Genomic DNA, 24,229 nt, shown 5'->3' on the forward strand with positions numbered 1-24,229 from the left:
GCCATAGGCCTACGTTAGTTTTAGACTACATCCATGGACTAAATAAAATGATTATTCTCCGAAGAATTTTTCTTTGTTTGCCCTGGTAAACCATGTAAAGGCTACATCTGTCAGGCTGTTTTCGGAAGATGTTTGCACCAACAACTTAACACATGACTTGAACCATAATCGGGCCAGGTACAGTGTTGGGTGATAAAACGCATATCTAAGATCGAGTGCGAATATTGTTTCCTTTTTCTTTTCTTCACTGCGTCTGGCGCTCAATGCTTCTAATGATTAACACAAAACAACTACTCCTCTCTGAAGGCGTGAAAAGGTCTCAAATCTTTGATAGCCGATTATCTGGGCTAGAGCTTTCCAGGTTTAACAACATTCAAATACGCGTATCTTCTTAAACTATTTAATATTTCAATGTATGACACATCTTTTGAAAGCTTACAATCTGCACTTTCACAATCTGTAAATAACTGTGAAATGACCTTGCTGACGGTCCCCTTTTGACTGGACCGTGTCACAAATGAAAAACACTATTAATGAATCTATTTGCATTACTTATTTTGTCACAGTAATGTTGCTGCTTTAACATTTACACTGTGTTCCAGTGTTGGTATTTGCAAGTATTCAAATCTAAATAGGAAAAAAGGGTGTGGTCACAAACCACAGAATCATAAAACTCTTATTTTTTTCTTTTTCTTAAACATCACTTTCAAAGAAGTATCACAGTGTCATAAGGGTCACACTCCTTGGTATGCTGTAGTTACCGTAAGCCGTGCACCTAAGGGGGAGGTTCAATTTTCCTGATTTTAACATACCGCATGTCCTCTATTGTTGGTTTGTTTATGTGTTGGCTTCGAATCTTGTGACGAATGGCACATCCTGCTTGTCTAGTTTTAAACAGAGTATACATGTAGCAGCAAACAGCAATGGCGGATTTCTCCAGAAAATTGCAAAACATAAAAAACGTATATAGTAGAGAAACGTATCGCACACATGTATACAACATTTCAGCCAATTGGATCAATGGGTGATTTTTTAAGGAAAAAATAACTTCAGAGAGAAATCCATCATGCCAACACTATGGTTCTTTAGACTTTGTTTCCCGTGAGCAACAATGCAAGTATACAAACTTTCAGACATTTTGCCCTAATGGGGTCAAAATGCCTTAATTTTCAAAGTGACAACTTCGAGGTGGGGCCTGTATTTCCACCCATGCTCTGAGCAGGCTTTGTAGCTCTAGTCTCTAGTTTGTGTGCAGAAGAAGAAGAACAAATTACTAAGCAGGTTTTGATTCATTAAACTTCATTATTCTGGAGAAGAGGACTTACTGATTCTGTTAGTAGTAGCATTAGCTGTGGCCAAATTAGAGACAATGTCTGCCTAACAGACAGACAGACTACCCTCCCCAGAAATACTTGAATGTGTGTGCTTGACTCCAAACTTGTGCATTTGTATTGAGGGCCATGATGTCAGTGAGATTTGAGCTTACACAAAAATGGGAGCAAGGCAGACTTGAATAAGCAGATAGCACTAACATGAATATTTAAAATATTCACAATAACTAAATTATTCATCTTATATTCACACATTTATCAGATATGTTACTAAATACTGTCAAGTGTGTAAATATGAACTAGTGATTGAATCAGAATATCGATTTATTACAACCAGATGTGTAAAGCATTATTTTTGCGTTAGCGATAAATTATTCAGGATTTCTCTTGGAGGAGGATTCCTAAAGGTAGGAGGAAACATTGTTTTTGTTAGTATTATTATTATTGGGGGCAAGCAGCAAAGCTCGCAACATATTGTGTTTCTATATTTTCCTATTATCATTATCATGCATCCTCCTCTTCTCCCATTACAGTTTATAGCAGCCCTTATTTTAGAAATTTGGCTCATTGGGACAGTCAGCTGATCCCAAACAAACTTTCATGTCACCCCTCGAGCACTTATGGGTGCGTCCCCATACATAACCTTTAAATCATACTGTATGTCTGAGAAAAATTGGGTGCCGTTGGATTCCCTGGATCAAGACGATTTGAACCCACTATATGGAGGTAATTTCCGAGGTCAAATGTTCTGCTATATACATGTGTTATATAAAAGCTTACAAATTATTCACAGGGTAATAAAAAAGATTTAAAAAATCTTAGAATTGGCACACATTAGGGCTGGGCGGTATGACGGTATATACCATGCGACGGTAGAAATGTGTCTACCGGGAGAGATTTGGCTATACCGTTTCAACCGCGGTATACTTTATACTATATTTTTGTATTACATGTGTCAATTAAATGTCTGGTTGTTGTATTGTATATAAGCCATCATATAAATCGCATTCTTGCGATATTCAGAATTGTAGTTTAACTTCTATTTGATTTGCTATTTTCGTTTGACCTGAAGCACATTTGCGTTGGTCTGACGGAAATTTCAATGTGGAGTGTATTTTGTCTAAGCGGACCACATTCATGCCAATGCTAATTACTTATATATTTGATGTCCCAAACTGCAGGTAACCAATTCGATTTGTTGTTCAAGTTTTATGTCTCGCGCTGTAAAATTCTTGTTGTAAAATTAAACTGGTTGCGTTGCTAGCATTCTTGATCTAGGACAGGGGTCGGCAACCCAAAATGTTGAAAGAGCCATATTGGACCAAAAAAACTAAAAACAATTCGGTCTGGAGCCGCAAACAGATTAAAAGCCTAATATAAGCCTTATAATGAAGGCAACACATGCTCTAAGTGTCTATATTAGCCTATTATCAAAATGATAAGTAGGCTACAAATACCTAATGAGCATTCATTAAAAAAGCTAGCAACCTAGCATAACACTCGTAGCAATGCTACTTCCTGCTAGTGTTACTTGTTAGCCTCCTCATTGTAACATTTGAAGCCATATGATAAAGATTCCATAGTCGATAATATAGATAGGTACTTTATTAACCCCCGAACGCAAATTATTGTGTCCAGGTAGACAGATAGCTAGAAAGCTCACGCAGTCCAGAAAATCTTTAATCGATAAGTTGGATATTGTAGCTACAGTACAGTTTGAGTCTTTTGTTTTTAACTCGTGTTGTCTCTGTGAGGCAGTGGTTTGTTTGTAATAAATAATTGAGTGTGATGATGTACGGTATGGTTATTTTGTACCATTTCTTAATTGAATTTACAGAACAATTACTATACCGTGATATATACCGTAACCGTGATATAAAATTACTCATACCGTGATAGAAGATTTTGGCCATATCGCCCACCCCTAGCACACATGATCAGATTTTTTTAATGTTTGTCCGGAACACCATTGCAATTGGCAGTGGAGAGTTGGATCATATCTCAGCAAAAAATATCCTCTTCTCTTCTGAGGATGTCCAAAACATTTCAGGTCATGTGACCAGCTGGCACTCGTTTCCATGGGCGATGTCAAGAAGTTTTTCCAGTTGTTTTTCCCAAATTTTCAATGTGCGGAAAAATCTGATAGATTACAAATTTTAAAAAGATGGCGGACATTAAAGTTTCTTGAGGCTTTTTTGGTTCCCATGAGAAATAAGGCATGCACACCAAGTTTCAGATATTTCTGACATATTTGGCAGAGGATATATCACTGATAGCACAATAGCTCCTCCTATGGTTGGATCGGGGTCATTGTAGGTGGTGTAGCGGGGTTTCCTCGTGTTAAAATAGAAATACTTAATTTATCATAAAGTTCGGGGCACCACCCTAATATTGGTTTAGGACATTACGGAATCCTCTATCATGTAATAATCAGTCTCATCTTTAGGAATGAATTGAAGTGTAGAGCCAATCAGTGAACACGCACGTCAAAATATCTTTGCAATGAATTCATTCAAGTAAGGTAAACAGATCTTATGAACAAGTTAGATTATGGGTTTGATATGAGATATTGGTTTCAATGAACAGAATGAAATGGTCTAATTTAAAGAAAGACAGAAATTGTAAGGATCAGAAATCATAAACAGAGCTCACGCCAATGCCAAGTTGGGGAGGAAAGAGCGTTAGCCATAGTTACGTTTGATCAGGGTTTGATCAATGAGGTTGAGGGCGGTTTGCGCCAAAGGTCCATTTGAAGAATCGGAAGTGAAAGCGCGGCTGCGCTGCCGGGTCATGTGACTGAGTCTGCGGGATCTCAGTCAAGTCGCAATGATAATTGCGTTTTTGGTTCTTCTGTTGAAACGTCCAGATAGTGTCGCGATCACTATAAAGTTGAATCTCAGGAGAAGCTTGGGGACGTCCTTTGGAACGCCAATCCCGATGGCGTTCATGCGATGGTTGGTTTCGAGTTAGAAATTGATGGTCATCTTAGAGTTTTAACAGTTCAGAGTTCTAGGGAGGACCTGTCTGGGGTCAGACGTTGATTGGGGGAAGCTGGGTTGTCAACTCCCCCCTCCTTCCTTCACACCTACCAAAGGTGTGATCTGGTCTCTCTGGCTGGTTCAAAAGATTGTTCAAATATTGTCCTAGACATCTTTGTACAGTTACAAAATATAGTTGAATTATTGTTTTATTATGAGAGCTTTGTGTAGATACCAAGAATTTATTTAATAGTTGGTTTATTTCAGACAAACAACTTAGTTTCATACAGTTTAGCTAACAAACAAAAGTATATGACAGCAGAATGACATGGTTATCTTTCAGGAAGAAGGAGTAATTACTAGAATGAAGATTTCAGTGAACACAACATTAAACAAAGTAACAAACATGACACAAATATCCCTCTCATAATTCTCCACCTTGTACTCTTGTGGTAAAAGTGAAGTCTGAAGAACTTTCCTCAAAAGTTCAGATTAAGGTATGTTCTTTGTTCAACTGCCGCCAAAATGGATAGCTGGAGACGTGTTGTCTCAAGCAGGCCTTTTGAAGCTTGCAAGCTAGCAGGAGGGCTGAGATTGGGGAGGTCCCCCCCAATTCTATGGTTTCTTTGCATCGGCGTTTGGTGGGTAATCAGCATACTGAGTGTGTCACAAGGGCTGATTAGGTTTGTCTGATGTGATTGAATCACTCTTCAGGTGTGGCAAGATATTGGCTCTGTGTGGTCTGGCTGACCTTACTACAGTGGTCTAGTAATAAGTAGTATAATCAGTATGCTAAACTATAGCATAGTAGTTTGGGAGTTATTAACAGAAACATGGCAGAAGAATAATTAGGATACTTACAATGACAATAGGTTTCCTCCAGTCAAAAGGGGATCCTAATGAGTGAAATTTCAGCGTGATGTAGTGGGGTGTGATCGTTTGAGAATAGATATACATAATTTATAGTCAAAGATTTAGTTAAAGGAGCACCACCCTGGGTTTAGGAAACCAAGGAAACCTATAGTTAATATGTAATAGCTGTAAAAGTAAAAGCTGACTGTGTTTTACTGAGGTGATCAGATTGGCATTGTGTTGTCGGTTGACTCTGTGTTACAGAGAGATCAAGTTAAGTTTACCTTTTTATTTCTGATTAGTAAAAAAAGACTACTTACAATCCTTGTGACAGAAGATTCAATCGAAAGGTGTTATTATTGTTTTGACTTTGGTATGATTTAGCTGTCTTGAATATTTGAAGTTAACTCAAGACACAATGCACTTGCTTCATCAGTTTCTGTGTATTTATTTGCACCATTTCTCAATTTGTGCTACTCCTGTAGGCTTGTCAAACCCTTTCCGAGGTTTGCTAAAACTGGGCCACCTCGAGCGTCGTGGCACTGTGGGAATGTGGCGTGACAACTATTGTGAGCTCTCGCCTTTTGAGTTCCGCCTCTACCTCAACGCAGAGGAGCGCACTTGCTGCGATAACTGCTCCTTACTCCGCTGTGAGGACGCTCGCATCACCTCCTCTGAGGGCCGTTTTGAGCTCACCTTTCCCGGGAAGAGACTGTACCTCCGGGCAGCCAATCAAGATGAGGCAGAGGACTGGGTGGACCGCATTATTGAAGCCGTCAACAAGTGCCGCCCTCTACCCCGTTCGGATGACCAATGGGAAGTGCTGCAGTCAAGCTCCAGACAGATGGACTTTGCCCAAGATGATCCTCCATGCTCCTTGCTGTCATCCACTTCCTCTGTCCCTTCCAGCCCAGAACGAATGGGAACAGCCGCTGAGCTGTTAGATGCTGGGGGGGAGAAACCAGTGCTTGAACTGGACTGGACAAGGCCCACTGACTTGGAGTCAGACTCCATCAAGGAGGCAGTGCTGTACCTTTCCACCGATCCCGAGGCTTGCACCTGGGTCCCCCTGGTCTTCTCTCTTTCCTTAGAAACCCTAAAAGGCTTCAATGTTCAGGAAAAGAGGAAGGTGCCACTCATTTCTCAGCCCATCAAGGAAATCCGAGACATAGTTCCTGATGTTTTTCTTGGAGGGCCTGCATTTTTTAAAATCCTAACCACCAAAGAGACCCTCAAGTTGAGGGCTGAGACTCTTGAAGATGCGCGTTCATGGAGAACTCTCATCAGGGGTGCTCTGGATTCATACCTGGAGAGTGGGGAGGATGGGGTGGCAGAGGAACCAGGCCTGCCCTCAAGCATAGGAGGAAACATTCACAGGCTGGTGCAGCACAGACTAAAGGGGGATAGGGTGTTGTTAGCCCATCTATATGCTGTGCCCATAGAGAAAGGGTTGGATGCACAGAGCTTCAAATGTGCAGGTGATCTACTTTGTTTTTGATCCACATTGAGTTGCATACAATATATAGTTTAATATTTTAAAAGATGGATTCAAGAATGCGGTAACAGTAACACTGATAGAAATTGTGTGTGTGTGCGATTACTTTATGTCTAACTTCTTTGCAGGATGCCCTAAGCAGATTGGTGTTTCTCTCGGGAAAGCCAGACTCTGTGAGTTTACAGGACAATATTTCTGTGACTCATGTCACCTTGGTGACACCAGCATCATTCCATCCCGCATGGTGCACAATTGGGACCTCAGTCTACGAGAGGTGAGCCTGACAGGACCAACACACATACATAATTAGTGCTTATTTCTCAACACTTATGTATAGGCCTGCCGCGATTGAGACTGGGCACTGAAATTCTTAAGACAAGACAACGCAAGCTCCAGACATAACATAACATATAAGTACACGGAACAAATTTACATCTATGCTGAGCTTAGATAAGTGAACTTCCTAAATATACAGATAGCAATAAATAAGGACTGTCAACTGATCACCACCTGGTGGTGAGTTGGCTTCGATGGTGGGGGAGGACGCCGGTCAGGCCTGGCAGGCCCAAACGTAATGTGAGGGTCTGCTGGGAACGTGTGGCGGAACCCTCTGTCAGAAGGAGCTTCAACTCCCACCTCCGGGAGAGCTTCGATCATGTCTCGGGGGGGGCCGGGGACATTGAGTCCAAATGGGCCATGTTCCGGGCCTCCATTGTTGAAGCTCTTGTTGAAGCGGCTGACCGGAGCTGCGGCCGCAAGGCGGTCGGTGCATGTCGCGGCGGTAACCCTCGGACCCGGTGGTGGACTCCGGAGGTGAGGGATGCCGTCAAGCTGAAGAAGGAGGCCTATCAGACTTTATTGGCTGGTAGGACTCCAGAGGCAGCTGATGTGTACCGGCAGGCCAAGCGGAACGCGGCTTTGGCGGTCGCGGAGGCAAAAACGGATTCGGCGAGGCCATGGAGAATGACTTCCGAACGGCTTCAAAAAGGTTCTGGACCACCATCCGACGGCTCAGGAGGGGGAAGCAGTGCTCTTTCAACACTGTATACGGTGGGGATGGTGCGCTGCTGACCTCGACAGGGGACGTCCTGGAGCGGTGGAAGGAATACTTCGAAGACCTCCTTAATTCCACCAACACGCTTTCCGACGTGGAGGCAGAGTCTGAGGACATCGGGGGGGGCCCTTCTATCTCTGGGGCTGAGGTCGCCGAGGTGGTTGAAAAGCTCCGCGGTGGCAGGGCCCCTGGGGTGGATGAGGTCCGCCCGGAGTTCCTTAAGGCTCTGGATGTTGTAGGGCTGTCTTGGTTGACACGACTCTGCAACATCGCGTGGACATCGGGGACAGTGCCTCTGGACTGGCAGACCGGGGTGGTGGTTCCCCTCTTTAAAAAGGGGGACCGGAGGGTGTGCTCCAACTTTAGGGGGATCACACTCCTCAGCCTCCCTGGGAAAGTCTATTCAGGGGTCCTGGAGAGGAGGGTCCGTCGGATTGTCGAACCTCGGATTCAGGAGGAACAACGTGGTTTTCGTCCTGGCCGTGGAACAGTGGACCAGCTTTATACCCTCCGCGGAGTCCTGGAGGGTACATGGGAGTTCGCCCAACCAGTCTACACATGTTTTGTGGATTTGGAAAAGGCGTTCGACCGTGTCCCTCGGGGGCTCATGTGGGGGGGGCTCCGAGAGTACGGGGTACCGGATTTCCTGATCAGGGCTGTCCGGTCCCTGTACGACCGGTGCCAGAGTTTGGTCCGCATTGCCGGTAGTAAGTCGAACTTGTTTCCGGTGAGGGTTGGACTCCGCCAGGGCTGCCCTATGTCACCGATTCTGTTCATTACCTATATGGACAGAATTTCTAGGCGCAGCCAGGGTGTTGAGGGGGTCCGGTTTGGTGACCTCAGGATCGGGTTGCTGCTTTTTGCAGATGATGTGGTCCTGTTGGCTTCATCGGGCCGTGACCTTCAGCTCTCACTGGAGCGGTTCGCAACCGAATGTGAAGCGGCTGGGATGCGAATCAGCACCTCCAAATCTGAGGCCATGTTAATCGACCGGAAAAGGGTGGAGTGCCATCTCCGGGTCGGGGAGGAGATCCTGAACCAAGCGGAGGAGTTCAAGTATCTCGGGGTCCTGTTCACGAGTGAGGGAAGAATGGAGCGCGAGGTCGACAGGCGGATCGGTGCGGCGTCCGCAGTGATGCGGGCTCTGCATCGGTCCGTCGTGGTGAAGAAGGAGCTGAGTCGAAAGGCAAAGCTCTCTATTTACCAGTCGATCTACGTTCCTACCCTCACCTATGGTCACGAACTATGGGTAGTGACCGAAAGAACGAGATCGCGAATACAAGCGGCCGAAATAAGCTTTCTCCGCAGGGTGTCCGGGCTCTCCCTTAGAGATAGGGTGAGAAGCTCGGTCATCCGGGAGGGGCTCAGAGTAGAACCGCTGCTCCTCCGCGTCGAGAGGAGCCAGCTGAGGTGGCTCGGGCATCTGATTAGGATGCCTCCTGGACGCCTCCCTGGTGAGGTGTTCCGGGCACGTCCCACTGGGAAGAGGCCCCGGGGAAGACCCAGGACACGCTGGAGGGACTATGTCTCTCGGCTGGCCTGGGAACGCCTCGGGGTCCCCCAGGAAGAGCTGGTGGAAGTGGCCGGGGGGAGGGAAGTCTGGGCCTCCCTGCTTAGGTCGCTGCCCCCGCGACCCGATCCCCGGACAAGCGGCAGATGACGGACGGGCAATAAATAAACGACTATACTAACCCTAAAACTTCCTAAATTACAGATAACAATAAATAGTACGCTATACTAACCCTAATGCACAAAAAAACAGTTTCAACCCTATAACCTATCTAACCTAAGTGGAGTACAGTGCAATAACAAATAATGATTATTAAAATTTTTACATAAGAACGAATGTCACCAACATTTTAGTCAATCCCGCTGCCTTGTCTGCTTTCTGTGTCGAATGCGTAGGCGGGACTAGCGTCTCCACACACACAGAGCGGACACCGACAGGTGAACAGAAGGCGTGAACTCACTGTGTTATAAAGTGTTCTGTTTCGTGACATCTACAGCTAGTTAGGAAGAACAAGTTAAAATGGACTTGGTTTCAAAGCCGCAATCTTCAGCTCCGGTGTGGGAACATTTTGTCTTTAAGCCGAATGAGATGAGATACAATTAACGTGAAAGAGCCGGTATGTCAACTTTGTTTAAACAAGTGGAAACGAAAGGCAACTAACCTAACATCCCACCTAGAAATACATAACTGTCTATCCCACCCAGTTTTTCAACCTGTGAACAACAACTGCAGCTGGAGCTGGAAAGGGGTCTTCCATACAGTTCTGTTACAGATGCCTTTTCCCGACAGTGCAAATATAAACGTGAGGGCGCGAAATCGCGCACACTCATTTAGCGTAACTCGCTATATAACCAAAGAGATGCAGCCATTAAACACGGTCAAAAACGGCATTTACAAATATGCTGCAAACTTTTGACAAACGCAGGTCTGCCAACTCTCACGCATTGGCCGTGAGACACGCATTTCAACCATTTCACATGCTCTCACGCCACACCTTGTATATCTCAAGCTGAAAAGGCAACACCAACCAAGTAGCCCTGTTAACGTTGTAAACAATAAGGGATGATGGAGTGAAGCGACATGGATGTCCGTGAAGCGAACAGCCATGAAAACTCGTGTTGGGGGGGGGGGGGGGCGGGCATTATGTAATCAGTGGCATAAAATTTAAAATTACAATTGACGTGTGTGCAATAATATCGTTTTTCGCAATTAATTTTGGTGCAATATATCGCACAAGAAAAAGTAGTTATCGTGACAGCCCTTACTTATGTATTGGTAAGGCAAAATGTTGTAATAGAGACCTTGTCACTGGTTTAGCTTTGTGAGACAACTCTACTCCTCAATCTGTATAAGTTTGAGAATCTGTTTAATTTATAATTGGGTGTGCTTGCGTCTAACAAGGCACAACCTATGTTCTCTGTCATATATATTTATTATTTTTCCATACAAACCCGTCCCTAAATTTTTGCACTACATACACAATGTTGGTATCAAAATGTGTGTTTTGGTCCCGAAAGTGTTGCTTGTATTGTGTTTTACATTCTGTTTCAAGGTTTAATGTAAGTTTTTGTGGCTAAAGGTGAAGCTAACTAGCTAGCCACAGTCACAAACATCCCTAACGTCACAAACACGTGCACTTGCTTACTTCTGGTAGATAGTTATTAACCCAAAACTGAAGAAAGCTGCAGAAACGCCACAGGCAAAGGCCAAGGTGATGACAACTCATTTCACAAAACACAATTGTGAAATGTAATGTACAATACGATACACGCTGATATTATTCATATACTTTCTGCTGTCTGATATTTCAGTGAGGCGTTAGCATCATGACATTAGCCTCTGTTGAACGACACATACGACAGAGGTCTGTTTTCAATCGTTAAAATAATAAACATGCCTCAAGAATAAATGTGAGTTTTAGGATTTATTATGACCTTAAATAACAAGTCAACGATTTGTTGGGGAAATTATCATGAAATACCTGTACTTTTAAACCAGTGTAGCTCACTGTACTGCTGTACGTGACTCTGGAAAGAAAAAAGTTTAATTCCACCGCTGTTTAGGAAGTCAAATGGCGACAGTACATTTTCGGCACTCCCCTTATCAAAAGTCCCAGATTTGTTTTCAATTGATGAAACAATATGACTACTAACCTGCACTTCAATGCCACAGCCTAAACTTTACGCCAACCTCTTTTTGAAGGTCTCCTCTACAGGGCTGTGAAAACAGCTAACATTTTCCAGATGGAACTTTTGTTTTGAGATATTTGAGTTTATGTCCGACGAGTAAAATTTAAGTACACAAGAAAAATCTCTGAATGTTTCGATGTTTAATAGTAGTTTAAGCAATAGGTTGGAGGTGATAAAATAATGGCCCAGCTGCAACCGATGCAAGCACACCTCACAATTTCCTCAGAAATTGTACCCTCTAGTTAATAATCGTGTCTCTTTTCATCATCTTTCGCCATTTCAGGTATTCCGCAGACATGTTGTTTAGCTGCTCATTATTTCTGTAGATTTCCAGACAGGCCCTAAAGCTGCTAACACAGATTGAGCATGAACCACTGCTGCACCTTGACCTGTTGAACTCTAACCTGTGGGACCACACTGAAGACATGATCCAGGCCCGAAACCTCCGTCAGAAACTACGCCTCCTCGGAGATTACGTTCTCATCTGCCGCAGTGGAGTTGGCAAGAAAGTCCAGTCTAGGTGCGTGTATGCATCTGCTGTCTCCGTGCAACGTGTGTGTACTGTGTAGGGTTGGATAGTGATGGAAATTTCAGTTTAGAGATTTTTGGTGAAAATGTCCACGGTAACATTCAATAGAAAAAGTTTGCTCAAAGTATTATTTTTTTTTTCATTGTACATAAACTATGCAGGGAAGATATTTAATAGAGGTGACATTTTATAACATTAAACCTTTATTTTATTTACTTTATTAAACCTTTAATTGGAAAATATAAACCTCAAAAAAGCTTAATCTAATTGGAATTCATTAAAAGGTGAACTGAATGCAAGAACTGTGCATGCTTCCAGCACATAAACTGGCCTAAACCAACATGCTTATTAATTCTCAAAGGCAGTACCCACTATAACAAATCAGATTTGAAATTCAACTGGCGAAACTTTGTCCTCCTTTATTTTTTATGGGAATCACGTGATGGCCTATGTGTGACGTGGAGAAGGTGCAAATGCAATGAAAGCAAATCATATTCAATGCAAATTCTAGGGATGCACAATATATCGGCGGACGTATCGGTATAGACCAATTATTTGTTTGTAAACATTCGGGATGAGTGCGCAATGTGGTTGCAGAAAACCGGGAAAGGATAGCATTTAAAACGGCAAAAGGACCACATGGATCATACAAATAGTTAGATTTAAAAAGGCCAAAAAGGTCGTGGAGGACAGCCTTTAAGAGAGAAAGCGATTCCCCATTGATCTGTCACATCAGAATTTTGATTTGGGTCAAGAAAGTCTTGAAATTTGAGTGAGAATGTCGCCCAGCAGACCGCATAGTTGCGCGGCAGGCATGTCTTCACATCATGTCACAAAGTTCATAATTTTACAGTTTTACAGGCAATTCTACATCTAAAAAGTCGAGCAGGGTAGCTTTCAAGGGATATGGGAATTCTGCTTTTAGACAGCTGGTCCAATTATTTTTGTGATATGTTTAAAACTGGCAATCTGAGTGAGACTGCGTCCGCGTTTTGACGTTAGCATCAGTCACTCGGGTCATTCATCATTTGCCTGAGAAAGCGACCTCCGTTAGCCAGGCTAGTTTTGCCCAAGCCAGCCTAGTTTTGCCCGTTCACTCCATTCTACACCCAAAACATCAGGGAGGACTGCCTATTGTAGATACAAGCCTGCTAGCCAGCATCTCGGATTTCTTTAACCAAGCCTGTTTCATTCATCATTTGCCTGAGAAAGCGACCTCCGTTAGCCAGGCTAGTTTTGCCCGTTCACTCCATTCTACACCCAAAACATCAGGGAGGACTGCCTTTTGTAGATACGAGCCTGCTGAAGATAGCCAGCATCTCGGATTTCTTTAACCAAGCCTGTTTCATTCATCATTTGCCTGAGAAAGCGACCTCCGTTAGCCAGGCTTATTCTGAGTGAAAGATTACATATTACAGTACGCGATTGGACGCAAACGCCACTAATAGTGTGCAAGGCAGTCTCACAGTATCAATGAAACAAAACTTTTACATACATGATGCAAGAAATCCAGTACGCTGGCTAGCATGATCTTATCCACTACTCACCCCAAATTGTATTTTATATTATTCAGGGTGAAAGACTAAACATTACAGTATGCTACCGGGCACTCAGGGTAACCAGTTGTGTACCACCGACTGGGCTAGCTAGCTAGCACAGAACAAAGTTACATTTCGTTACAAGACTGAATTTAAAAGTACAAAAATCCCACCAGGAGCAACAACAACCCTGGGCCATGCCAATTCTTATTTTTTGTTAACATCTCTGTATGAATACAGAGACTTATCAAACAGGGCTGGGTATGCAGCCACACAGACGGATTAGTTTTTCCTCCATCTTGAAACTGTGAAATCTAGAAATGTTTACCATGATGGTTGCTATGTTAGAAGAAACATAAATCAATTCAATTGGCTATCGCTCGAGAAAATCGCTCCTCATTTACATAGCTGAGAAACTCTCAACTCAAATCGCTTGGGTTGCGTCCCTACTCTCAATGCACCACGCCTGGCTCCATTGGAAATGAATGGAAAGCATTGCATCGCTCACATCGCTGTCGTGGACACGTACTGTTGGTGTTATTGTTATCGGTCCGATAAGAAAATTTGGTCGATAAATTAAAGCTGATAAATGGATTATTTCCGCCCGTGGAACCCCTCGTTTTTTAAAATAATTTTGGTATAAGAAAGATGTTTTTGCAGTTACGGTTTTAATAAAAACAGTTGTCAACTGTATTTGTTTGCCTTTTGTTTTTATAATCAGACTTAGGCTTTCTATTTATCGGCATGTATCGGTTAACGGCTTCCAAATATAAAGAGTCAGCCAAAAATTTCATATTGGTGCATCCCTAGCAAATTTCACCACCATGTGTGTTCACCCTTCCATTAAGTTAAGTTACAAGCACACTGTCACAGTTCCCTATATGAAATAGGCTTTTATTGTTAACTACATTTGTGTAATTACAGCATCACCATCACAGTTTCAATGATCAAACAATTCCCGGACACAGCAAGTTTGTCCCTCTGTTTACTAGGGCATTTAGTGGATTAGCCAACCAGTATGGGTCCAGCTAAACTTGCAACAAAGTAAACTAAACTAGTCACCAGACCTGGAACAATAGCATGTTTTTTCTTGTTATACAAAACATTTTATTTTTGGTGTTTTCAAGTATTCTCTAAAATTCTAAACACAAAGGGCTTGTGAAATCAAACCATATCAAATTATTTGTCTATATGACTTCCTCATTCATTCCCACACCTTTCCACCTCTGAAAAGTTCCTAGAATTTTGCTGCTCTAATACTGTCTCTGAACAGATTGTGTACACGCAGCTCAGATTGGAGTAGACTTCTTAAGTATATCTGTGTGTGCACTGCACTAAAATAATGACTTATTTTCTCCTATTCTCTGAAGACTGGATCAACGCACTTATCTGTTAGAATCAAGTAATCTTTACAGTGTCTTGGATTTACAACAGGTATTGCTCCTCATGTCTTTTAATGAGTGCAAAATTACATCATAAATAAGATGGTTTGATCAGAAAAAACACCTTTCATTCAGTGTGTGTCCCTGTATGTGTTGTTGTGTGTGTATGTTCACTTGTCTGGTTAGATAGCCAATGGCCAGTATGCTGCCTACCTAAACACCCTGATCCAGTTTGCGTCTAGCCATGTTCACCAATGTGACCTGTGCACCCAGAGAGGATTCATCTGTCAAATATGTCAAGCCAATGACATCATCTTCCCCTTTCAGTTTGAGACCACAGTCCGGTAAGTGCTCATCCTCCTCCAGTAATGGTACAGATTGATAATCTGTAACTGACCGTTGTAACTGTCAGAGGACTAAAGAGAAGCATACCTACAGGAGTAAATATATTTAGTACCAGGAGGTTCCACCTCCTGGCGACTACTTTTACAGGGTCTTGGGACTTATTTTATATCCAATCATTAGTTTTTTTTAATATACATATTATGCTTATCTAAGCACACTTAATTTCTTTGTGGTTCAAGAATCTGAATAAAGTTACCAACACTCTCTCACCACAGGTGTATGGTGTGCAAGGCTGTCTTTCACACTGCTTGCAAGACCCAGTCACTCTCGTGTCCGCGATGCTTTCGTCTTCAGAAGTACCTGGAAAGAGATCTGCAGGACTGACATACTGAGCTGTGTTCTCAGTGGGCGTATGTGAAGCCCTCTGTTACATGCTTGCGTGTAAAAAGGGCTATACAAATACATTTGATTCAATTTGTTCTGTCACAAGGCCCCGTCTACCTTAAAACAACAGCAAGTGAGAAACAACAAGAAAAAGTTAGTTATATTATAATCCTTGTTCATGTTATATGAACTAATCCCAAGTGCAATTAAAGTCATGAATGAGTCGGGGCCACCCACACTTGCACCCAATGTTTGTTTCAAAGTCCAATATAGAAAAAAGGGACGTTTCATTTCGTACATCTCTGTAGTGGTCAATTCACTAAAAATGTTAAAAGAAAATTAATTTAAAAAAGCCTATCAATCAAAAGACGGACAAGGAACATTTATCTACTTCATACACAAATCAAATATTTTACACACAAATATACATTATTGTGTAGCATGCAAGTAGTTTGTTTTGGTTTCATGTTTACAGTACACACACGCCTTACACCTTGTTGGGAGCTTAAGGGGGGGACAAGTATCTTTTACAACCTGAATGTTTACTTGGTTTGACCTGACCTACAAGATCCATATAAACACTTGCAAAACAAACTACTTGAAACTGTTGCATTTACAGATACTGATTATATTGTGCCATTATATTGTGCCTTCGATTACTTTGATGTTACCGACAAGATTACTGTCCATTTGTAGAATTGTGATGTTGTGTTGCAATGGAAACTGTGCCAAACAGCAATAAGAAATGGTGATAGCTTTTCACTGTCTCAACAAAATACATTTTTGTTACAGAAGTGAGTCGCATTATATTTCCACAGTGCGAAAATATATATTTATATTAAAAAAAAAAACATAATTGTTTAATGTTTAAAAGTAATCACCATACTTTTGACTATAGACGTGGACCATTTAAATGTAAGTTATTATTTTAGAATGAATTCTTACAGTTTGACATCCCATTTAGTCATTTATCAAAATAAATGAACATGGATGTACATACAAATGATGGTATGCAGCTAGAGTTGTACAGTATAGCTGACTGTCAGCAACTCGTAAATTAATAGATACAAGAAAATCAGGAGCTTAATCGGTGTATTGACTGGACAAATCGGTGTATTGACTGGACATTTTTCTGTACATGGCTTTTTAAAAGATTATTATTCCCATTGTTAGGGTTAGGTTTTTTTGTGGGGGGGGAGGGCATAGTTACACTTCAACACATTGGCAAGAGTGTTAATATACGACTAGCATTGGATTTTATTTACAAGAATCAAATGAAGCCTATTCTGATACTTAGACTCAATCCTGGACATGTGACCTGATTTAATTCTCCTAACATGCTGTAACCGCTTAGCTTCCATGGTATTGCATTCATGATGGTTGAATAGGTACCTAGCTGTTACTTATATCTCCTCGTGTCAGATCAGTGATATATACCCATGGAAAGACAAAAGGTTGTATTTCATGTGAACGTGGCCTAGATTAGTTTAGGCTGGGATCTCATTTTTCTGTCAGACGGACCATAACCATACAAAAGATCATTTCTGTTCAAGATTTCACTCATGTTCTTCCTTTTTGTTTTAAATTGAATGTGCATGTTAAGATTATGAAGGGGTACTTGATTAATGTGCCAGCATTTTATAAAGCCATTTGCATTCAATAAATGACACTTAATAGATCAACAGATTACAAGGGGTATATGAAAACAGTTCCACCATATGTATTTGGGGGGGAGTGGGGGGGGGGGTTCTACCTGTAGGTGGTGTTGCTCATATGTGAGGTCTTGGCTCTTTCTTCCCTTTTTTAAGACAAACACTTCATATGTAAATAAATAAACAGACATTTCTATGTTTCCTTGTTCCAACACACCTGATTCAAATGAATGGTCGTTAGCAGGTTTCTGCATAGCTAGATAACAACCCATTCATTGGAATCAGGTGTGTTGGAGCAGGGAAACATCTAAAACATGCAGGGCATGGAGGCCTGAGGACCAGGATTGGGAACCCCTGTTCTAATCGATATTGATTGAAAAAGGTGTGAAGGACATTCATTTAGGAGAAAGCCAAAATATGTAACTTATTGTTCCTTGATGTGCAGGCACATGCATTGCAGGCACATGCATTGTACTACCTGGTCTCCTCTCAGTCAGCATATCTTATACATTTCAGAATGGCAACAAATATTACAGTCTTAATCATTACATTTTTCCTTTTGAAGTAAACCAGTTCGTAGTTGTCAGTCAGCTGTGATGTCAAGAATGTCCGTCCGAAAGGAGTAACTATTCAGATTGGTTCTGTAAGTATTAAACAATTTGCAAAATGGAATAGAAAGAAAAAAATATGAACATACAGCCATGTAGCAGAGTTGCATCAATGACCACAGGAGTCAAAACAATCAGCCTTCTTCACACCATCCAGTATGCTCTGGTCACTTCACTCCGCAAATGGACTCCTTATCTCTCCCAAGGACCTTCAAAGTAAGTAAGACTTTATTTATATAGCACATTTCATACAGGAATTGCAGCTCAAGGTGCTTAACATAAAATCAACAAAAACAATAATACAAGTGATAAAAGTAATAGATCTAGAACATATAACAAACCAGACTAGCCGCACTCTATCTGCAGTCTCTCGAATCCGTCTTAGACCCGAGCTGCCACTTACAACTAAAACTGACTTGAGCAACTACTTCTCCTTTCTCCAAGATATCCAAGTCATCCTCGGTATCTACATGAAACAAAAGTTATAAAGCAATCATTCAACTGTATTTTGTAACTGTAAAAATATGTCCAGAACAATAATATAAAGATTCTTGTGAACCAGCCTAAGACTTGTTCACACCTACAAATGGAAGAGGGGAGGATGGGACAACCCAACATTCTACTTTGACCAATCACCTTCTTACCTTAGACATAGGACTCCTCCTGTACTCTGAACTCTATAAAAAAACTATAATATGAAAATCCAGTCCAGCAATGCCGCAACAATGGCACGGTAAACACCGTCAGGATTAGCATTATGGAGCTCACCAAGACACTCTGAAAATCTGAGTTTCCCCAAACAACAGAAGAGATGAGGGAACATCAGGACTGTTTGCCAATCAATTCCAAAACGCAGTTCTCATTGCAAACTCTGACTGAAATCACACAGACTCAGTTTCACAATCCTTGCAGTGGAAGACTTTCGATATTCATCATTTGTAAAGACCTTCAAATGAGCCCTCAGACAACAGAGGCCTCAACCTCACATTGGTCAGTGTTGACGAAAAGTTCAGAGTAGTTATATTTGCCGAAAATTACAACCCAAATTTTTACCTAAAAGATGTGGGGCTTTCGAGAAAACATTCAGGGCTCAAGTCTGAGAAGCCACCCCCCCCCGCTGCGCCCATGCTAAATTACATTGCCCGTATACTCAACCAGCCCATCACTGGGGAATCATTTAGAAAATGCTTATTACTCATACATTCAACATTTTTGGCTTAAGTCAGAAGGATCTAGGGGGACGCGGCAGAAATCTGGGGGTGCGTAGCCCACCTCTGCACCCCTTTATCTGGCCGCAAAACAAAGGTATTCCAAGTACACAGAACAGTAGACGCTAGCACAGAACAAACACAGTAACAGGTAACAGGTTGACTGATGAACGGAAGACAGGTACATTTTAAATGGGAGACGGACGAATATCTGATTGGATATGGACAGTTGCGCTGATGAAGAAAGGAGGTCATCAACAAATCTCAGAGGGACACCAGAAATATGAATGAGAGGGAGGGGGGAGAAACAAGGAGACAAAACCATAATGCACACAACATTGTACAGTATATGTTTTGTGTATAGTGTACACCCATGCTTTGTGTACAGTGTACACAAACAATACGGACACAAATTAAAAACAGCAGCAATGAATGGGCCAAGCAGTCCAGAGCAGGACATGGCCTACATGGCACGTATGCAACAAGCAGGTCACAACTAGCTATTGCACTCATGCAACACACCCAGTTTGGTTGAAATGTCTGTTTGTGTTCAGGAAAAGCCATCATAAATAAAAACGTCAATATATTTTAATAATTTCATTTAGTATGCTACCTTACACCTTTGAAGTGACTAACTTAACTACCCAAGCTAACAGCTACCACCAGCACACAAATCTAAATAAACACAACCTCAGCAATACATAATTAAAGAAGCCTTTTTCAAACAACATAAATCCCCAACCCTATCCTTTTTGTCCTGCAGCAAGGCATGCTGGGAACCAAGAGCGTCTCCGCTACAATGCTGTAGTGTTCTTTTAGTGTTGCACACACCATGTACATAAGGTTAACGTGACCTTGATTTTGTTGTCAAAACAGTTGCAAAAAATCCATTGCTCTTGTACTGTGGCAGATCCAGGGACCGAACCCACAACCTTCTGACTTGAATACATGCATCTATCCATTACACCCCTGACTCTGCTGTGTTATTTTAAGTTTTCTAAACACGTGATGCAAGAAATCAGATGCGCTAGCTAGATATAGTAGCATCTTATTTACAAAGCACAATAGTTTTGGCTCTTTTTGAGTAGAAATTCCCCTCAGAATGAATTGTTACCATTATGATTATACTGCTAGACAGGTATGGAAGCAAATCGTGACCAAAATTTTAATTTTCTTCTTTAAGACTTCTCATTCTTTCCCTTAATTAAAATGAAAACGAAAAAGACATTTGAAATTTAATTTTCAAAATATGCCCCAGCAAATAGATACCAAAATTCAATTTGAAATGTAAAATTTGAAAATGAAAATGTATTTCCAGAATTGCATTTTCATTTTAAGAACGTGGCTGCAAAATCGTGACCACAATTCAAATTCAAATGCATTTCCAGAAATGCATTTTCATTTTAAGAACGTGGCTGCAAAATCATGACCACAAATCAAATTCAAATGCATTTCCGGAAATTCCTTTTCATTTTAAGAATGTGGCTGCATTATTTGACTCATAAATAAAATTAGTAATCAATCATCCTATTTGCATTTGTTTCCATAATCAAAAAGAAAACAGAGCGGACATAGCATTTTCATTTTCATGTTCTGCCCGCAAAGAACTGCCCATAATTCGAAAAAGAAAATGCATTCTGAGCAGCGCAGCAGAGTGACGTCACTAGCCGCTCTTCTTCAGCTCCCTGCTGACCGAGCTACCCATCTTGTTTGGTAGGGGGCGGTGTGCACATACGCATTGCATTACATGGCAAATGTGCCGGGAAATTGATTGAATTGCCGGGTTTTTGGAGGACGCATCACAGATCATGGCGCTCCCTCAAATTGTGCAGACACTGATAGAATTAGCTGAGCTGGTAGAAACTAATAATATATCGGAGTCTGATGCCCGTGACCGAGTAGAACAAGTCACAGAGAGCTTGGCTGCATACTCTGCCGTCACAGACGTACACATTAATGAGGTTGCAATAGTAAACCTCTCTTCAGTCCTGGAACGGCTGGATGCTGTGGAGCCTCAAATGGGACGGGGACGACCAACCATCCACATCCTGTTCGAGTCCATCGAAAACTATTTATTAAATGGTCTACTTTTCCCTGTGAAAGCAAGCTGTTTCACCTTTGGCCTAGTTCAGACAAAATATGAATTTCCGCAATCTGAATTTGAATTTCCGCAATCTGAATTTCAAGAATCTGAATTTCTGCAATCTGAATTTCAAGAATCTGAATTCCTGCAATCTGAATTTCAAGAATCTGAATTCCTGCAATCTGAATTTTAGATCCAAATTTTAGATTTGGATCAAAATAATTCAGTTTTATTAAATTCGGCATACAAATAATTCAGATATTATATATTCAACAGCAAAATATTTAAGTTTTATGAAATTCGACACACAAAGATTTCAGATCTTTCATATTCAAATTCAGATACTTTTTTCAGCTTTCTAGCTCCATAAATCCGTTGCTTTGCATCCTCCGACGGATGGTCTGGTGGCCTATGCCGAACAGCTCGCTATGTCTTTTAGTTTTAAACCATTTCATAAATAGTTTTCGATGGACTCGAACGGGATGTGGATGGTTGGTCGTCTCCGTCCCATTTGAGGCTCCACAGCATCCAGCCGTTCCAGGAGTGAAGAGAGGTTTACTATGGCAACCTCATTAATGTGTACGTCTGTGACGGCAGAGTATGCAGCCAAGCTCTCTGTGACTTGTTCTACTCGGTCACAGGCATCAGACTCCGATATATTATTAGTTTCTACCAGCTCAGCTAATTCTATCAGTGTCTGCACAATTTGAGGGAGCGCCATGATCTGTGATGCGTCCTCCAAAGACCCGGCAATTCAATCAATTTCCCGGCACATTTGCCATGTAATGCAATGCGTATGTGCACACCGCCCCCTACCGAACAAGATGGGTAGCTCGGTCAGCAGGGAGCTGAAGAAGAGCGGCTAGTGACGTCACTCTGCTGCGCCGCTCAGAATGCATTTTCGTTTTCGAATTATGGGCAGTTCTTTGCGGGCAGAACATGAAAATGAAAATGCTATGTCCGCTCTGTTTTCTTTTTGATTATGGAAACAAATGCAAATAGGATGATTGATTACTAATTTTATTTATGAGTCAAATAATGCAGCCACATTCTTAAAATGAAAAGGAATTTCTGGAAATGCATTTGAATTTGAATTGTGGTCACAATTTTGCAGCCAGGTTCTTAAAATGAAAATGCATTTCTGGAAATGCATTTGAATTTGAATTCTGGTCACGATTTTGCAGCCACGTTCTTAAATGAAAATGCATTTCTGGAAATGCATTTGAATTGTGGTCACGATTTGCTTCCATAGACAGCTACTGTGGCGTATCTGGCTTCCTGTTTCACTAAATAGATAATCCGGTTTCATGACAGGCTTGATGGCTGCGGCTGGCTTTGAACCTATGACCTTGCACTTTGCGGGAAACTGTCTTATTCCAGTGAGCTTTTTTTAATTCTGGGATTTGCTGTTTTCAGTGTATAAAACAATAAGCCGGGAGCTGAAGAAGAGCGGCTAGTGACGTCACTCTGCTGTGCCGCTCAGAATGCATTTTCGTTTTCGAATTATGGGCAGTTCTTTGGGGGCAGAACATGAAAATGAAAATGCAATGTCCGCTCTGTTTTCTTTTTGATTATGGCATAACATGTGCAGTCTTGAGGAAGCAAATGCAAATAGGATGATTGATTACTAATTTTATTTATGGGTCAAATAATGCAGCCACATTCTTAAAATGAAAAGGCATTTCTGGAAATGCATTTGAATTTGAATTGTGGTCACAATTTTGCAGCCACATTTTTAAAATGAAAATGCATTTCTGGAAATACATTTGAATTTGAATTGTGGTCACGATTTTGCAGCCACGTTCTTAAATGAAAATGCATTTCTGGAAATGCATTTTCATTTTCAAATTTTACATTTCACATTGAATTTGCATATTTTGAAAATTACATTTCAAATGTCTTTTTCGTTTTCATTTTAATTAAGGGAAAGAATGAGCAGTCTTAAAAAAGAAAATTAAAATGCAAATAGGATGATTGATTACTAATTTCATTTATGAGTCAAATAATGCAGCCACATTCTTAAAATGAAAATGCATTTCTGGAAATGCATTTTCATTTGAATTTTGGTCACGATTTGCTTCCATAGACAGCTACTGTGGCGTATCTGGCTTCCTGTTTCACTAAGTCACACCAGTGAGCTTTTTTGAATTCTGGGATTTGCTGTTTTCAGTGTATAAAACAATAAGCCGTTTCTCCTGTGGCAAGTATTGTACGATTTGGGCCAAGTTTAAACAGCTGTAATTCAGTCATATTTTGACATGTCAAGGTGATTGCGGTCTGAAGATGATCTGATAAAATGTTCATGGAAAGCGGAGCAACGGCAAACGAGGAGGCATGGAAACTGAAAAAAAAACTAGCTGAAAATACAGTTCATAAAATACGACACCCTAGAACAAAGGAGATCAAAAACAAACTAAGTGAGATTCATGGAGCATTTGAAGCATTTTACAAAAAAAATTATACAAGAGTCCCAGGAGGAGGCATAGCCCAGATTGATACCTTATTGAACACCCTGAAATTACCCACTCTTAATGAAGAGCAAAACCAAGAGCTAATGGCTGTGATAACAGAAAATGAACTGCAAGCGGCAATTAGCAGATTTAAAGCAGGTACGGCTCCAGGTTCCGATGGTTATACAGCTGAGTGGTACAAGGAGTTTAATAATGACTTGATTCCTATCATACTTCCTACACTAAACTGGGTCCTGGAAAAGGCACAAACACCTCCTAGTTGGAAGGAGGCCATTATTTCTGCCATTCCAAAAGAAGGCAAGGATAAAACGGAGTGTGCGTCATACAGACCAATATCTGTTTTAAATATAGATTATAAGATGTTCACTTATTATGGCCAGAAGACTTGAAAAGTTTATGACTAAATTGATCCACAACGATCAGACAGGTTTCATACACCAACGTCAAACACAAGACAATATAAGAAGGACGTTACATATTGTGAATCATATAGCAAATAACAAAATGGAAGCAATAGTAATTAGTATAGATGCTGAGAAGGCTTTTGATTCCGTCAGTTGGGATTTTCTTTACAGAACTCTTCATAGCTTTGGTTTCCATGCCAGGATTATTAAAACCAT

At 41.3% G+C, this 24,229-nt stretch overlaps 1 protein-coding gene and 1 long non-coding RNA gene across 7 annotated transcripts in view; one reads left to right on the plus strand and one right to left on the minus strand.

Annotated features, from left to right (window-relative positions):
• plekhm1 (pleckstrin homology domain containing, family M (with RUN domain) member 1) overlaps nucleotides 1-17,266 on the plus strand; it is a 59,730-nt gene extending 42,464 nt beyond the window's left edge. For 5 of the 6 annotated variants that reach the window (XM_047032296.1, XM_047032298.1, XM_047032297.1 and 2 more), the window contains 6 exons: nucleotides 5,647-6,639; nucleotides 6,785-6,930; nucleotides 11,736-11,929; nucleotides 14,847-14,910; nucleotides 15,045-15,202; nucleotides 15,479-17,266. In XM_047032296.1, coding sequence (XP_046888252.1) covers nucleotides 5,647-6,639; nucleotides 6,785-6,930; nucleotides 11,736-11,929; nucleotides 14,847-14,910; nucleotides 15,045-15,202; nucleotides 15,479-15,587 — 1,664 coding nt within the window. In that variant the 3' untranslated portion in view covers nucleotides 15,588-17,266. Of the gene's footprint in view, nucleotides 1-5,646; nucleotides 6,640-6,784; nucleotides 6,931-11,735; nucleotides 11,930-14,846; nucleotides 14,911-15,044; nucleotides 15,203-15,478 lie in introns of those variants that run through there. The other variant, XM_047032301.1, reaches the window with a different exon arrangement.
• LOC124475572 lies at nucleotides 16,715-18,447 on the minus strand. Its single transcript, XR_006956946.1, has 2 exons — nucleotides 18,189-18,447; nucleotides 16,715-18,056 (listed from the first exon to the last, which is right to left on the minus strand). It is a non-coding gene; the product is annotated as an uncharacterized LOC124475572 (long non-coding RNA).
• Nucleotides 18,448-24,229: the final 5,782 nt, after the last annotated feature.

Source organism: Hypomesus transpacificus, chromosome 13 (genome assembly GCF_021917145.1).
Source record: "Hypomesus transpacificus isolate Combined female chromosome 13, fHypTra1, whole genome shotgun sequence".
Taxonomy (NCBI): domain Eukaryota; kingdom Metazoa; phylum Chordata; class Actinopteri; order Osmeriformes; family Osmeridae; genus Hypomesus; species Hypomesus transpacificus.